The sequence below is a fragment of the Caretta caretta genome, chromosome 10 (assembly GCF_965140235.1).
Source record: "Caretta caretta isolate rCarCar2 chromosome 10, rCarCar1.hap1, whole genome shotgun sequence".
NCBI lineage: Eukaryota > Metazoa > Chordata > Testudines > Cheloniidae > Caretta > Caretta caretta.
Window position 1 is genome coordinate 65,096,682 of NC_134215.1, and position 15,168 is coordinate 65,111,849.

At 39.6% G+C, this 15,168-nt stretch overlaps 1 protein-coding gene across 9 annotated transcripts in view; it reads right to left on the reverse strand.

Annotated features, from left to right (window-relative positions):
- Positions 1 to 611: 611 nt before the first annotated feature.
- The window catches only part of CEP152 (centrosomal protein 152), a 49,628-nt gene continuing 35,071 nt past the window's right edge, over positions 612 to 15,168 (reverse strand). For 8 of the 9 annotated variants that reach the window (XM_048867787.2, XM_048867781.2, XM_048867784.2 and 5 more), the window contains 8 exons: positions 14,256 to 14,906; positions 10,911 to 11,085; positions 7,317 to 7,496; positions 4,808 to 4,898; positions 4,608 to 4,714; positions 3,594 to 3,750; positions 2,413 to 2,516; positions 612 to 2,148 (listed from right to left, as the gene is read on the reverse strand). In XM_048867787.2, coding sequence (XP_048723744.2) covers positions 1,103 to 2,148; positions 2,413 to 2,516; positions 3,594 to 3,750; positions 4,608 to 4,714; positions 4,808 to 4,898; positions 7,317 to 7,496; positions 10,911 to 11,085; positions 14,256 to 14,906 — 2,511 coding nt within the window. In that variant the 3' untranslated portion in view covers positions 612 to 1,102. The remainder of the gene's footprint in view (positions 2,149 to 2,412; positions 2,517 to 3,593; positions 3,751 to 4,607; positions 4,715 to 4,807; positions 4,899 to 7,316; positions 7,497 to 10,910; positions 11,086 to 14,255; positions 14,907 to 15,168) is intronic. The other variant, XM_075133114.1, reaches the window with a different exon arrangement.

The window sequence follows — 15,168 nt, forward strand, 5'->3', positions numbered from 1 at the left end:
GAAGAGCAAACACCTCATAGAAAACGGATTCGCTGGAGAGTGATCTGCTTCTATAGTTCTTTTCTCTAATTATTGCAGACATTTATACAGAAAAATGATTGTTACTTAGACGTTCATCTGTGACTGCGGTTCATACCACTCTTCAAGTGAATCCTTGGGTTATAACTGTACTATTAGTCATAATGGATGTTGTATTGTCACAACAAGTTTGGACTTTGTGTGAGAAACAAACAGCAGGAGCAGATGAAGCAAACAGCAAAATTCATGTTTTCATATAAATATCCTTAGAAACAAAAGCAAAGGCAACCCAAAAGTAAAAAATATAGGTTAGAGGCAGAATGAGCTAAAGAGAGTGTTTCAGAGAAACACAAGCAGGTCTTTAATGGAAGTTATTAAAGCACCACGAGAAATATTACTAAGTCTTTAGTTTGAATTAAGAGGATAGTCAATGCTATCTAGGAATAGCTGTGAAATGAAGTTACGCTGCTTTATTGAAAACAAAGCTAAGATCTTTTTTCTCAGTCAGAAGTGAACCAGCTTTCACTGTACATATGTTCAAAGAGATGGCACATGCTTGGAGTTTGATTCAGAGTATAAAAGACTGATAATCATTTTATAAAAACATATGTAACTGTTTATGGTTATAACTTACATATACACTGGCGCTTACAGGGATGAAATGCCTGACCATTTCAAACAGATTCTGAAAAACATCTCTAATGCACACTAACCTTTTATACTGATTGTAAAAGGGACTACAATTAAAAGTAGTTTTATTTATATATAAATAAAAATGTAACATTGCACTGCAAACTAATCAAAGTACAAAAATAGATTGTTTAAACAAAAAATACACACACTTATATAAAACACTGTACATAACTGTGAAGCCAGATAACCACGGTAAACAAAAGCCTACATCGATATTTCAAGTAATTTTATGATTGTTTTTTCATGTAACAGTCTCAAGTCACATAACACTGAGAGATCACAAAATGGATAAAACCCACAAGTTTCTAGAATAATAGGTTTTCTGCATGCCCCAAGTTTGCATTGAAATATATTAGTTTCTTCTAAACTAATGTTTGAAGAATTATTGATGTTAATCCAAGTTAGGAAGTGGGCTATCAAAGCCACTATCTTGCTGAAAAGATTTAGCATCCAGTCTCAGTTTCCTTGAATATTGGTTATAGCCTTTTCCTATATTCGAATATGGGGTTGCATTGCGTTGTTGTGAGACATCCAAATTTGATTTCTCAGCGTTCCTGTATGAATTGTGTCCTGGGTTTATGTTCAGTTGCTCATTACTGTGAAGTATGGCTTCACTTTTTGCACCAAGAATCTTGGCTTTGCTGGTAAGTTGCCTACAAAATGTACCAACATTTTCATCTGCATTAAGAAACAAGTTGGTCATAGGAAACTGTTCACAGGCCGTATGTTGTGCTTCTGCATTAGAACTTGCTTTTTGCACAGGATACAAGAAGGGCATATCACCACTATCCAAATGTAGACTCCCACTAACTGAACTCCAGTCAGCAGAGCTTCCGTCATCCCTTACTGGAGTTTCTTGAATGTCAAACCCCTGAGTTCTCTCAGATGTTGGCTCCCCATATGTATTTGGCTGGTTACATTTAAATTTGTTTAAATCTGGTCTTTGAATCTGGTTTTCAAACATTACATGAGCTGGCCCAGAGTCGGAAAAGCTATTTATAGAGCTGGATGTACGCGTGTTTCCAAACTTCACCTGAGGAACACACGAGGATGCCTTTTGAAGTGCTGTAGTGCTAGCAGTATTTGTCGGACCTTTGTCGGTATTTGAGACACAGCCATTTCTAAGCCTTCCTCCATCTTCAGCCGGACAAAATTCTAACACAGTGTCTCTTGAATTATCAGCTGGCTGTTTAGAAGTGCTCCCGCTACTTTGGATATTTACTCTTTCATAAAGCCCAAACTGGGTTTCAGCCTCTACTGCATCAAGCTGCTGTCTTAAGTTACAAGGTACACGTTTCTGAACAACTTGATCACTGGCTTTTTTGGCAATACTTTCGCCACATGATTTGCTTTCCATATGGGCTAGCCTAGTTTGATGAATGTGATTTCTTTTTGATTGCTCAACTCCAGTTGGCAGTTCAGAATTTTGTGGCAGGGCTAAGAGAAGGGGAGAGAAAGAAAAAAAAAAAGATTAATTTAAGGAAGCATTAATGTTGGGAAAAAGTCAGTTTATATAATGAGAGTTGTCAATACTAGTGATGTTAAATCAAGTGGTTTACATTTTTAAGTTACCGCCTATGCAAATGATGGCAAAGCAAAGAAAAAAAAATTACTCCCACTGCCCACCTGCGTTTTCACTGCTAAATGGATTAAACCTATACGAGGGGGAAGGAAGGGAACCAACTTGTCACTCCAACTTACTTGAGTGGGCATTTTTGTTCTGCGGTGTGCTCTGAACAGGCGTTTCAAGCACTTTTGCCATTGTAGCAAGCTTGCTAGCAGCATTCATTATTTTCTTTTCAGCCCTGTTGAGAACCCCAGAATATTTAAAATCAGTAAGTTTTTGAAGCTAACTAGCTTTTCCTAGGCTGTTTTGCCAGTCTCACTGACATCTCTTGTAATACTAAATCTTATACCCTTTCCCCTTTAACTAACTGGCCATTTATTAAAAGACATGTATAAAAAGGGAGGGAAAAAAATGAGTACATGCCCATTTTGAATTTATGTTCTATAAAGGACTGAAATGTTGACTCCTGAACCCCCATTACTGCAAAATGTTATAACTTTGGCGCTTTTTCTTCTTCTAACAATAGAAATCCAGCACTAGTCTATCCTAGGAGACTATGAATTGGTAGGATTATGCCATCAAAGTTTAAAGGAAATGAAACCTGATGAAGATGGGAGGTGTTTTTTAATTCAGACTGCCAGTCACTTGTATTTCTTAATACCTATTTACCTCACTTGCCACACAAACACTCCAGAGAAAAAATGTGTTAGAATTTCAAATTACCCTGTCCCTTCAATTAAACCAAAGAAAAGTAACAGTATCTGTGACCCCCTCAGACAAGTTTTCCAGAAAAGCCAGAGGGGGGGGGGAAATAAAAACCAAAAATAGAAATTTTGTTTAGTTTAAAACATTCCACAACCTTTTAATACTTCAAGCAAGCAAGAAAAGGTACAAGCTCATTCCCCATCCTTTTACAGGTCACATTTAAAGCCTGATTTAATTTTTGTAAAGCTGCACAATTGCTGTGAAGTCACAACATGAGGTTTTCCTGTTCACCTGTCTACTTGATGGAAACTTTCTGGAGAATCAAGGGTACTTGTTGAGAAGGTATTAAGAAAGGCTGCTCAGCTAGTCTCAGTCCCAAAGTTCACTGAAGAGGATGCCAGCTGGACTGAAGGACCCACACCAAAGTATGTATTTGATGGAGTTTAAAGCAGACTGAGCTGGGCTTGCGGACCAGCACAACCTCAGAACAAACAAACAATGGGCAACTAATTGGGGGCTTAATATACTTCTTTTTAATATTCCTGTATATGTATTTTCTTCAAGTATATGTGCTATACAATAATTTCGAATGTATTTGTTTGGGACTCACCCTTCGTGTTTCCCATCATCATTGAGAAGTTGCTGAAGACAAATCAAATAGTATTTGCGCATTTTCCGGGCAGTCTCTTGACGTTCCCTTAAAACCTCTGCTTTAATCATTTCAGCTGCCCTCTCTTTGCTTTCATGGATGTAACGAAGCATATCACCTACATAAATGAAATTTCATTAGTATGGAGTCTCAAAAGGAAAAAAGGATTTGAGACAGCCTGGCCAAGGGGCAGGGAGATTGAGGGTAGAAGTGTTGCAATGGCAGCATGGCACTCAACAGTAACAACTACAGTCAAATAAGGAATGGCATTTGATCTAGTCCTCTTCAGCCAAAAAGAGCGTGGTTAAAACATAGGGCCTGGAATGTGGTGATATAAAACAAGGGACAATGAAATGTCCCCGAGGACAAATTCTTTGGTGGGGAAGGTTGTCATTTGCTGAAAGTTATAGTGCAGAAGAAACAATAGAGCCCAGTTATTCAAGGACACAAAGTAGCCCTTGCCATTTATAACAACAGCTTAAAACAATTTGTACGGGGCTAGACTCTGCCAGCCTTCCTCACATTGACTAGTATTGTACTAGAAGAGTAGCCTCATTGCCATGTAATCATGTACCAGAAAGTAAGTAAGGCTGGCAGAATCAGGCCCATACTTGTTGCAATGAGTTTTTAAAGGATTAAATGATAAGAGAGAGAATGCAAGAAGTTGAATTAAGGAAACTAATATCTACCAGGAGAGCACACAATGTGAGGTATGAATGTGAGATCTTAAGAGACACTTGAGTGCAAGAAGAGAACACAGATGTCTTTCATATACACATACACACACGTGTTATTTAGGAAGGGAAAGGTGAAAAGGAGCAAATAACTCCAATGAAATATTTCACTAGGCAGCAAATTTCACTCCTCAGCAGACTGTCAGAAATCTGACACTGGTTTGGATTCTTGCATAAACTGGCTGATGAGGAGAGTGTGATTTGCATTTGTGTATGTGAACTTACGCTCATTAGCACTTACCCTTAATTTTGCCCACAGCTTTAATATACTGTGAGCGCATTTCTTCCAAGCCTTTTACACCATCACAGGAGGTACAAGATTTTGAAATAGCCCCCTCTGACAATGACCTGAAAGCACACAAAACATGCAGTACTTTAGAACTACAAGACAGGTAGGATGACTTCTATGGAAGCCAGTTTGTTCAGGCTTTCTAAAAATACCTGGGTGGTGCATTGCATGTTTTCAGATCATTGAGTTTCATCTTCATCTCACAGTTTTCTTCCATTAGAGCCTCTAGAACTCTCTCGTTTTCTACAAAAACCAAGACAGATAATTGATCTGTATGTTTTTAATCCATTTAAACATCTTCATAGGTTATGTAAAATTACTGCCTCTGTGATAAGAGGTCAGAGTTTCAAAGGCAGCTACAACATGCCATGCCATCCCATCAAAATGACATCATCATTAGGAACTAACTAGACCACAGGACATTTGAAGTTTGAATATCAAAGCAGTATGACGGACTCAGTGGTGGTTTAGAAGATTTTTGTAAGTAATTTTTACTCTTAGCTACAGGCAGAAGTGCAGGGATGTTAGAAGGAAAAAGTTGGGGAGGAAGAAAGGTTATTTATAGTGGAGTATAGGGAGACTTCTTTGGGATGGGAGAAAGAGAACATTTCACATATTTTACACTTCACACATGCATCATGGTATTTTTAACAACCACCAGCTGACATGCTAAAGGAAGATGGGATTCGCTATGTATGTCTAATCTGACTGTATACTCAAAGTCATTTAAACACTGTCAGAATTTGCACACTGAATGTATTGGTGGTCCACAGATCCTAATCTTGACCTCTGACTCAATCAGTGCACATTGGCTTGTGCAGTTAAATATTTCATTGGGCCAGGCCCATAAAGTCTGCAATGGCACAAGCTATATACACAGGAATCACTGGCTCTGTGAGTAAGGTATGCGGTGAGTGGGCATGCCTCTTGCAGTAAGTGATGGAAGTGGTTGTCTTACTGGGGTAGACAGGACTGAGTATAAATATTCATAGTGACAAACATCTAGCATGCTTTTCTATAAAAAGGTGTTAAGGTGACAACTGTGACACCAGGTGGGAAGGAAGGGTCAAGTGAAGCATGTTGAAAAACAGTTTACTTATCTTACAGCAACTGGAGTTTAGAGATGCTCTTGTCCATAGGGATTCCACTGTAAGTGCTGCCGTGAGCCCTGATCTTTTAGCTAGCAGCGTCCATGGGGGATGTGCATGCACCTTGTACAACCTCAAACTCCTTACAAGAAGGGTATAAAGGAGGGTATAGAAGTTCTGCCTAAATCATAACTGTACGACAATGATGTCAAGCTGAGCATCTGATCTAGAAGCTGCCACAATGGACTAATATCTTTGAGTTTCATCTTCATTTCAGTTTTATTCCATTAGAGCATCTCTCATTGGTCCATCTTTGGCACCCTGAGTTCTAGTACCAGCAGAGACTTAGGTACCAGAGATAAAGAGACACATCAAGCAAAGGGTTCTCCAGTTCCAGAGTGATGGTAGGATGTGCAGGAGACGTGAAAGTAGCCTTGGAGGACATAGCAAGCAGTAGCAATATTGATGGTATCATGACTGATGGTACCAGTGGAGGAGTCTCAGCAGAAGTCTTATCAGGATGAGGTACCAAATGAACCTGAAGTATATGGCACCGATGCCAATGGTGCTAAGGAAACAATATCTGTCACCAAAGATAGAGGACAAAGTGCACAGCAGAAAAACATGATCCTACAGTCTTTGAAGTTTCATGTGCCAATGCAATTTTCAAAGGTGCTGGTTTAGGTAAGCCAGAGGGGTGATGACTTTTAGAGAAGGCAACTGATCCAAGCTCCATCCAGAGATTTTTGCTCCTTCCGACCTTGAGCATCAGGAGCTGTTTGTGTGCACTTAGAAAGAGAGTTCTGAATGGCACAGTTGCTAGGGGCAAGAGACTCCCCAAAACAAAGCAGATATTTTGTATGTGCATCTTGGGCAGGCATAACTGTTTCTAAAGCAGGGAAGATTCTAAAGCCGGTCCTCTGCCATTTGGACCTACTCCTCGGTAGCAAGGTTAGCTTCTAAAAAGAAAGGGAAAAAGTTGTGTGGATTTCCCCACCCCTTTATTATTATTTAAGTCACTGGCTCTTTAAAGCTTATTAAAACTACACTAAGACTAAAACTAAGCTATTAACTCTAAAACAATCTAAGGACTACAGCAAAGGAGGAGAATAGTGGGGTCTGACTCGCTACTGCAGGCTGTGAGAAGGAATTGTGTGGCAGTTGTGATGGCTCAGCTCTTTCTACCCTGCAGAGTACACATGCAGCTGCAGTGGACACTGCTGCTAAAAGGTTATGGGCTTGTGCACACAGGGCATACACGCTTATAGTGGGATCCATGTGGACAATTGCCCGAAGAACATCCATTGTCAGTTACTTTTCCTAGAACAGTTCCATTCAGAGACCAAAGAATGCATCGAAACGCTGATCTCTGTGCTAGGATATAAAGGTTCAGAAGAAAGTGCTGTGATGAAGGATTACTATTAGAAAGGGAATTTATTAGGGCTGAGAGTTATTTAGATATGCACCATTACAGCAGCTGCACTCTACAGCTCAAAAGATGAAGGACAGATTCATACAACTAGCATGAAATGAAACCATTCAGAATTCTATGTAGGTGAGGAGAGATACTCACCTTGGATTTGCTCTACTTTAGCTTTGTGTTCCCTTACTGCAAGCTGGAGGTGCCTGCAGGCTTTCTCCAGCTTTCTTTTTAGATCCTGGCATTCTCTCTCCTTTGTTTCAAGCTGTTGGCAACAGTGGTCACAGCAAAAATCTTCGTGAGACCAAAGGTTCCTTTTCTTACATTTCTGATCTGCAATAGTAATTACTACAGGTTACACATCAGCCATAGAATCAAGAGAACCAAAATAAAGCATATTATTTCTAGGGTTTTAATTAGATATTCCTTTACACCCTAGGAAAGTGTACACTATTTATCCAACTAAAACTCTCATAAGAGGCTACAGACACAATCCACATGTAGTATTTGTCACAGGGTCTATAAACTTTACGTCTTTTTGCACACTGCAGCCACAATGTACCCATCCCAGCAGTGCCATGAGTGTAAAGGGAGGTCCCACTGATGCAGACAGTGGCGTGGATTTGGGGACTGTATTTTTTTTTTAAACTAAATTCTAGCAGAGCTCTTGGAGCATCTCAGGGAGGCACTCCCAGCTGGAAAGGATCAGATGCAGCTGAGACTAGTTAGGTTAAGAAACTTAAAAACAGGCTGGGCTACTTCCCGGAGAGGGAAAAGGGCTGCTTTCTACAGCCAGGAGAGGGAGCTCCAGAAGCAGAAGAGCTGCACTGGTTATACTATGTGTGTTTAATAGATGGTTTGTTATTTTGGTGAAGGAATTTAAGCCGCACTATGGGCATAGGGCCAGAGACTCTCATGCGTTTTGTTGCTTTATGTTTCTTTGGTAGCATAAGAACTCTAAAAGCAAACATGAAACCCCAGAGAGGGCTTTGTGCATAACCTGAGGGCCTCCTGTAATGTTTCTCTCCAGCTGCACAGGCCCTGACCCTGCCACACTGTATACAAGACCTCTGGGAGCAAGCTACAGCATTTCTGTTTAATTTAAAATACTATAAAGTCAGATTATTCTAGAGCACTAATTCCACAATTTTCAAAAAAAATCTGAACTTTAATCTCACAAATCAGGATTCACCCAGCATGACAAAACATATTTAACACAAACGTGGAATTCCTTGACTCATACCGCTATAGCTTGACCTCCAAAGCATTTGTTTTTGCACTATCCATAGTGAAGTCAGAGGTTTTGGTTTAGGAAGTATCATGTACAAACACAGCCCTATACAACCTACCCTACAGGGACTTAGATGCAAAACATGGAAGTTCTTTTGTCTGCTCCCTTTGACTTATTCAGATTCAGAGCCAAAAGATGGCACTTATTTGCTCACATCCTGAAGACTGGCTTTAAAACCAGAAGACATACAACATTTTATTAAAAATAAACACTTAAATTATGTCACTGGATCAGTAAACTAGCGACTAGGTGCCATACGGTCACTGCAGCTTTTCTGTTTCTAATGAAATAGAAGTTTATGCAGTATTGAGACACTTTTAGTTTAAAATGGAAAAAAAATCAAGGTACATATTAAGTGTGCTACATCGTCCATATATTCACTAATTATAGCAGAGTGTTTTCCCTCTGATTTCATAAGTCATCAAGGGCTAGATTCACAAAAGGACTTAGGCATCCAAAATGGCAGTAGTCGTCTAAGTCCCAGAATCAGGCTCCCCTGGAATTCACAAACCTCACACACAGGTTGCCGCCAAACCCCATAGGTGCCTAAACTCATTCAGCCTTTAAATTTTTGCAGTAAAACTTCCCTAGGTGGCTATATTTCTGTCTCTGAGCATACGCACTGCAGCTCCACACCAGGCATCCAGACACGAGCCCCAGGGCGAGCCACAAACCAGGGGAAGATAGTTTTTCATTCGCCTAACTCGCCTGAGCCAGTAGGAATGTTCAGACTTTGCCTACTGGATTAGGCACCCATTAGTGAGTTTAAACAAAGCAGCTGGGGAGGAGGAGGAGAACATCCCTTGTTACCCTAGCCACAGGGCTAAACGTTCTCACCTGGGACTGGAGAGTGCCCTGGTTCCACCTGACAAGGAGAAGGTATTTGAACAGGGATCTGCCACCTCTCCGGTGACTACCCTAACCATTAGGTTATGGGATATTCTAATCTGCGGCTCCCTCAGTCTCTCCTATTGAAGCTGTTCCATTGTAGATAAATAATTTTTGAAAAGTCAGTGGAGCAGAGGGACTAGATCCCGGGTCTCCTGGGTGACTGCTTGCATCACCAGGCCACAGAGTCAGTCTCTCATGCTTGCTGTCTCTCTCTGGCCCAATAGCTAATTATTTATCCAAACTGGGACCACTTCAACAACAGAAACTGAGGGAGTCTGTAACCTATGTTAAATAGAAATTAGGTTTTGGCCTAAACTGGTCTAAGCATAGAGGAGACTGGGAAATTGATGTTGCTAATGTGAGAAAGTTAGAAATAAGTTGGAGACAATAAGATGGGAAAATTACCATAAGCAAAGACGTGACCTAAGATTATGCTGTGGCTATATTTTGGTTAGCTGGTTTTAGCAAGGTTTTTAATAAAATGTTTCAAAAAATTGTGAATGTTTTATTAAAACGCTATCTATATTGTTAGTGTGTGAAGGACATTTCTGTAGATGTTAATTTAAATAATGTGTAATGTAAAGAATCAATAAGGAGGCGTGGAAACATGACTATAGTAATGGTTAGGCTAAATGTTAATTAGTATTATAACAGATTATAAAAGGAGTAGTTTTGTTAAAAATGAGGAGAGCTCCAATTAAACATTAAAAAAGAGTACCATTAGGTTCCAGGACTAACTAATCATTTTTCTTTTAAATAAAATTTGATTTGACCAAAGTGTCACCTAGAGGTCCTCTACTAAATTAATTTTCTGTAACCGACCTAGAGGCTCGAACCTGAAAACAAAGCTGGGTTTTATTGTACCCGTATGTTTTTAAACAACTTTATATTAATTGGAAACATTTCAACATAAAGGTTACAAAAGGTTACAAACCCCAATCAGAATATCCCATAACCCGGTGGTTAGGGCACCCACCTGATTGGTGGAGGGAAGACTTGAACCAAGGCCTCCCAAATCCCAGGTGAGTATCCTAACCACTGGGCTAAACGTTATCAAGGAGCTACTCCTACTTCTCTTTCCATCCCCCGCCCCCAGCTTCTTGCTAAAATGTCATAGGAGCCTAACACCAAGGGTTTATTTGCAGCAGAGATTCCCAAGCAGGGGGAGGTACCTCCCTGCAGCCTGGACTTAGCCAGCTATCCCCAGGAGAGGTGCTGGGCATAGCACACACCCTGTCAGCTTGGCATCTCCCATTGGCTAGTTTAGGCGAGGAGCTATCTATCATGCTGGCTTTTTGTGAATCCCATTCTGAGGTGCCTACCTCTCCCCATTCATTGTATAATGGGTCTAGGCACCTCATCCAGGTTTTGTAGATCCCAGTAATTTTCTAGGATCCTAAAATTTAGGCGTGGTGACACTCAGCATCATGACACCTATGCTCCTTTGTGAGTCTAGCTACAAGTGACAAGTGTTATTACAGAAGACTGATACTAGCGAAAAATACATTTTATATGCTGCACAATGCAATTTACAAGATTTAACTGAAAAGCGAAATCAAGAATACCATTATCCATTTCAGTGTCTTGCAAAGGTGGCTGCCTTCTTAATATTCTTTGTATTTCTACTTGGAGTCCAACATCATACATAGGTGGTCTTGCCTGGTCCCCAGTTTCTCCTTCACCGTTTTGCTTGCAAGAGTGCTCTGTTTCTTTTAAACTGAAGGCTAGTTCTTCATGTTTCTGTAATTGAAACCAGATATTAGGACTACTCAGTAAGTAGTATAAAACATAATGTTCATGGATACTTAGAAATAGCCACACCCAGAAACAGTCTGGGAAGCAAATACAAATGGCTCATCCCACAATGCCTCCATTAGCTTTGAATAATTTTATTCTAGAGCCCTATCAAGATGGGGAAACTTTTATTGTAGTTCTAAAACTGCACATTCAAGGTAGAAGGAGAAAGGCTACTCTACCACCAGTTTACCACAGTGTTCTCTTATTCATAGCTGCAGCTTTATTAGTACTTGGTCATCCTGATGGTATTTTTGATATGCTTCAATTAGTTTCTGAATAAGGCAGAAATAAGCAGAGCCTAAAACAAGCTGAAACTATTCAAGGATGTGTCCAATAGAAAGGAACTGGATCCTATTTATAAAGTTTCTGCTTGACTAGGGATAGTGGAAGGGCAGAAAAAGATAATTTCACTTTCTTGTTTGTAGTTGTGGCAAATGTAATAGAAGAAATTACTAAGGAATCCCAAGGAACTCATTGGATAGTTAAGTGGTTCAAATAATCAGTAGTTTATAAGTTTAATTGAATATTAATAATGTTGATTATTTGCCAAGGGCTTTCACCAAGGCTTTTGCCTCTCAAGGCTTGTCTATGTGGCCCTGCAGTGCGGACTGTAGGGATGTGACGCATCCACTAAACTGTTGCACTGTAACTGCCCCCCACAGAACTCGCTAGCTTGAACTAAAAGATACCTAGCACATGTTAACATAGTCCTGTTTGAAATGAGATTCATTGTTTAGGCCAGATGTACCAGGCATAAGTAAATGTATAGAATCAGGAGCTTTATCAGTGAGAATATTTTATGGCTATGTCAAAAATAAAAATTAAATTTACAGATTATTCATTTGATTGAGAATGGGGTGAGCTTTAAGCAGAAATTGGTTTCCCCACCACATACTAGTAGCAGTCTTATGACAAGTAGTTCCTTACTCACATTCCTTTTCTTGAAGGGATAAGATAAATGGCAAGATGTTATGTGCTTTTGCCATGTTCTTACATGATTCCCCAACTGATGAATGAGGTAGTCTACATAATGTTGGATGGTTATGGAAGTTCCATTGGTCTGTTCCCCGTAATCAAAAGTGACAGCTATGATGGGCAATGCAGGAGAGGCGTTTTCCAAATAAAGAATAGAAAAACAAATAAAAAGGAAGATTGATAGAGTATTGAGAGTTCTACTTCTGGTTTTGTGTGAGCCATGTAAATTCTGCCTATTCCCTTTTAGAGGAGAGGGTAAGATGATCAGGGTGGAGACAGGCAAGACAAGAATTTTTCCTATCCTGGTAAAGTCAAGCAAGACTATTTTAAATCTGTGACAGTACATTTTCAACAATTTTTCAAGCCTGTAGTAGGTTCTTTGTATGACTGATTTAAAATTGCCTTCTCTAATTTTTAAATATCTGAGCAAGAAGCAGAAATGGGAGATAAATGCACTGGCTTAAGGTCTCAACAAAGCTAACAGAAGTAGAAGTGTTACACAGGTGTCATTACTACAAACAAGCTTGCAGGATTCGTCCTTTTGGCACACCCAATATAGATCAGAAAAATAGGAGAATTACTGGCTACTGACTAATCAGCCTGGTTTGTCCATTTGGCAATAGTCATATCTGATATGTAAGACTGTATTCCAGGATAAATTTCTTGATGAAACATTGCAATCAGCACAAACATGACAAACCAGGACTCTTAGCAACGATGAGATGTTCAAATTAACAGTGTAGATGTCAAATGGATGGAATTCAGTAACATCAAGATGACAAACTGGTTTTGTGGAAGAATTAGACATTGCATCCAATACCTCTCACAGTAGTTTTACACCAGTATAATTCCACTGAAGTCAGTGGAATTATTCCAGGTTTACAATGATGTGAGACCAGAATCAGGACAAGAAGCTGTTGTCTGTGTGAATGCAGTGTTATCTGGCCATTTAATCTTCTGGTTGAGAGCCCAATCCAGCTGCAGTTATTTACTGTTTATTTTCTTTGTATTATGTTGCAATCGTCATACTTAAGGCTGCGAGTCTGTCACGGAGGTCTCGGAAGTCAAAGATTCTCCAGGACCTCCAGGACCTGTTGGCCCCCCATGACCCAGCTCTGCTATCAGTCTCTGGCTGCTCCCTGCCCCAGAGCACCCAAGATTTAGTCAGGGGTATACAGTACAAGTCATGGACAGGTCACGGGCCATGAATTTTTGTTTACTGCCTGTGACCTGGCCATGACTTTTACTAAAAATACCTGTGACTAAAACGTAGCCTTCCTCATACTATATGTTAGAACAAGAGAGCAAGAATAAGTATTGTGCTTTGTGGTTTGAAGTGTTTTGGGTGAAATCAACAACATGTGCTTCCAGTATACCTTTTGTATACAGTTAGGGTAGGTGGCAGTTTTCTGGGTTCATTCTTTTAAACTTCTAATCAAAAGATTACACCAAGCCTATATCAGCAGTTTATAGGATATAATGCATAAGAGTTTGACAGCCTGTAAAATATGCAAACTGCTGTTAAAGGGGATATTTGATACTGTAGAACACAGAATCCATTTATTTGACTTTGGAAGACAATTTTTGGAATTCCTCCAGGTAACCATTCTAAACCAACTTAATCTATGAATGAATTTCTTGAGTTAAGATCAGAAGGCCAGTCTGACCTCCTGATAATGCAGGCTACAAAATTTCACCGAATTACCCTTATACTGAGTTGAATAACTTGTGTTTCACTAAGGTATATCTTCCAGAAGGGAGTCCAGTCTATCTTGATAGCAAGGCATCAAGAGGTGGAGATTCCACCACTTCCCTTGGGAGTTTGTTCCAATAGCTAATCACACTCTGTTAAAAATGTGTGCTTATTTCTAATTTGAATTTGTCTGGCTTAAATATTTAAAATGTCACCAAAGCTATACCTGTAGTCATCTTTATTAACTTATTTATTTAAGAGGGACTCTTCCATCTCTCTTCTAAAGATTTAGGAATAGATTCGTAAGAAACTCAATCATTTTACTTTTTTGATCCACAATATCATATATAATTTCTTGGGAGATAGGCAAAGTCCTATGACAGTTATCAGACAAGTCCCTTCTCATGGTTGGCAAAGTTATATTTTTAATTTATAGAACCGTTACCTCTCTCCATTCTTGCCTGGCTTTTTCTAGAATTGTGTGCACTGTGCCTCTATAAGCCTTCTGTAGGGAAGCCTTTAGCTTTTCCTTGTATTGGTGATTTAACTGAAGGGCACTACTGGAACATGTATTCTGCCAAGTATGCTCATTATTTCTGTTCTTGACTAGTTCTTCATGGATTTCTCCTAACAGGAACTCAAGTTCAATTAGAATCTTCTCCTCATATTGGTGAATTTCCTCTTGGAGCCTCTTTGTTTCCTGAGCTGCCCATTCTCGTTGCTTTTGGTCCAGACACATCTTAAGTTCTGCCTCTTTCTGAATCAGCAATTCATTTTTTTGCTTCACAAGATCTTCCTTGGCTGTTACAAGCACCTCATTTATTTTATTTCTGTGGTCATCTAAGAATGAACGGTAGTCTCGCTCATTTTGTTCCTGTAGCCGGAGGATTTCTTCTTGCTTTTCTTTGTTCCACTGAGTACGAGCCTGCGCTAGCTCTGCTTTAACAGTTGCAGGGATTTCTTCTTTCTTTAGTTCCAGTTCCCTTCTAAGGGAAAGGATCTTCTCTTCAAGCTCTTTGGTTCTGGCTCCAGACTTCTCTGTGTTCTCAAGTTGTTTCTTCCATTTCTCTTCAGCTGCTGAAAGAACTAGCGACAGCTAAAGAATGCAAAATATATTTTAAAACAGTCTGTCAGCAAACCCTTAAGGACTTTCATGTTAGGTATGTTTGGTTATAACTGCATAAACTTTAACAAACAGATGAATACTGATTGAAAATATTGATGCACACACTGTACTGTATTGCTCAGTAAATATATATACAGTATCCCTCCTACCTAATCAATGTGATATCCAGCTTTAGTATATATTAAACATCTTGCAGAAGTCTAAGGAAAACAACAGAAAAAAACCCTCCAAT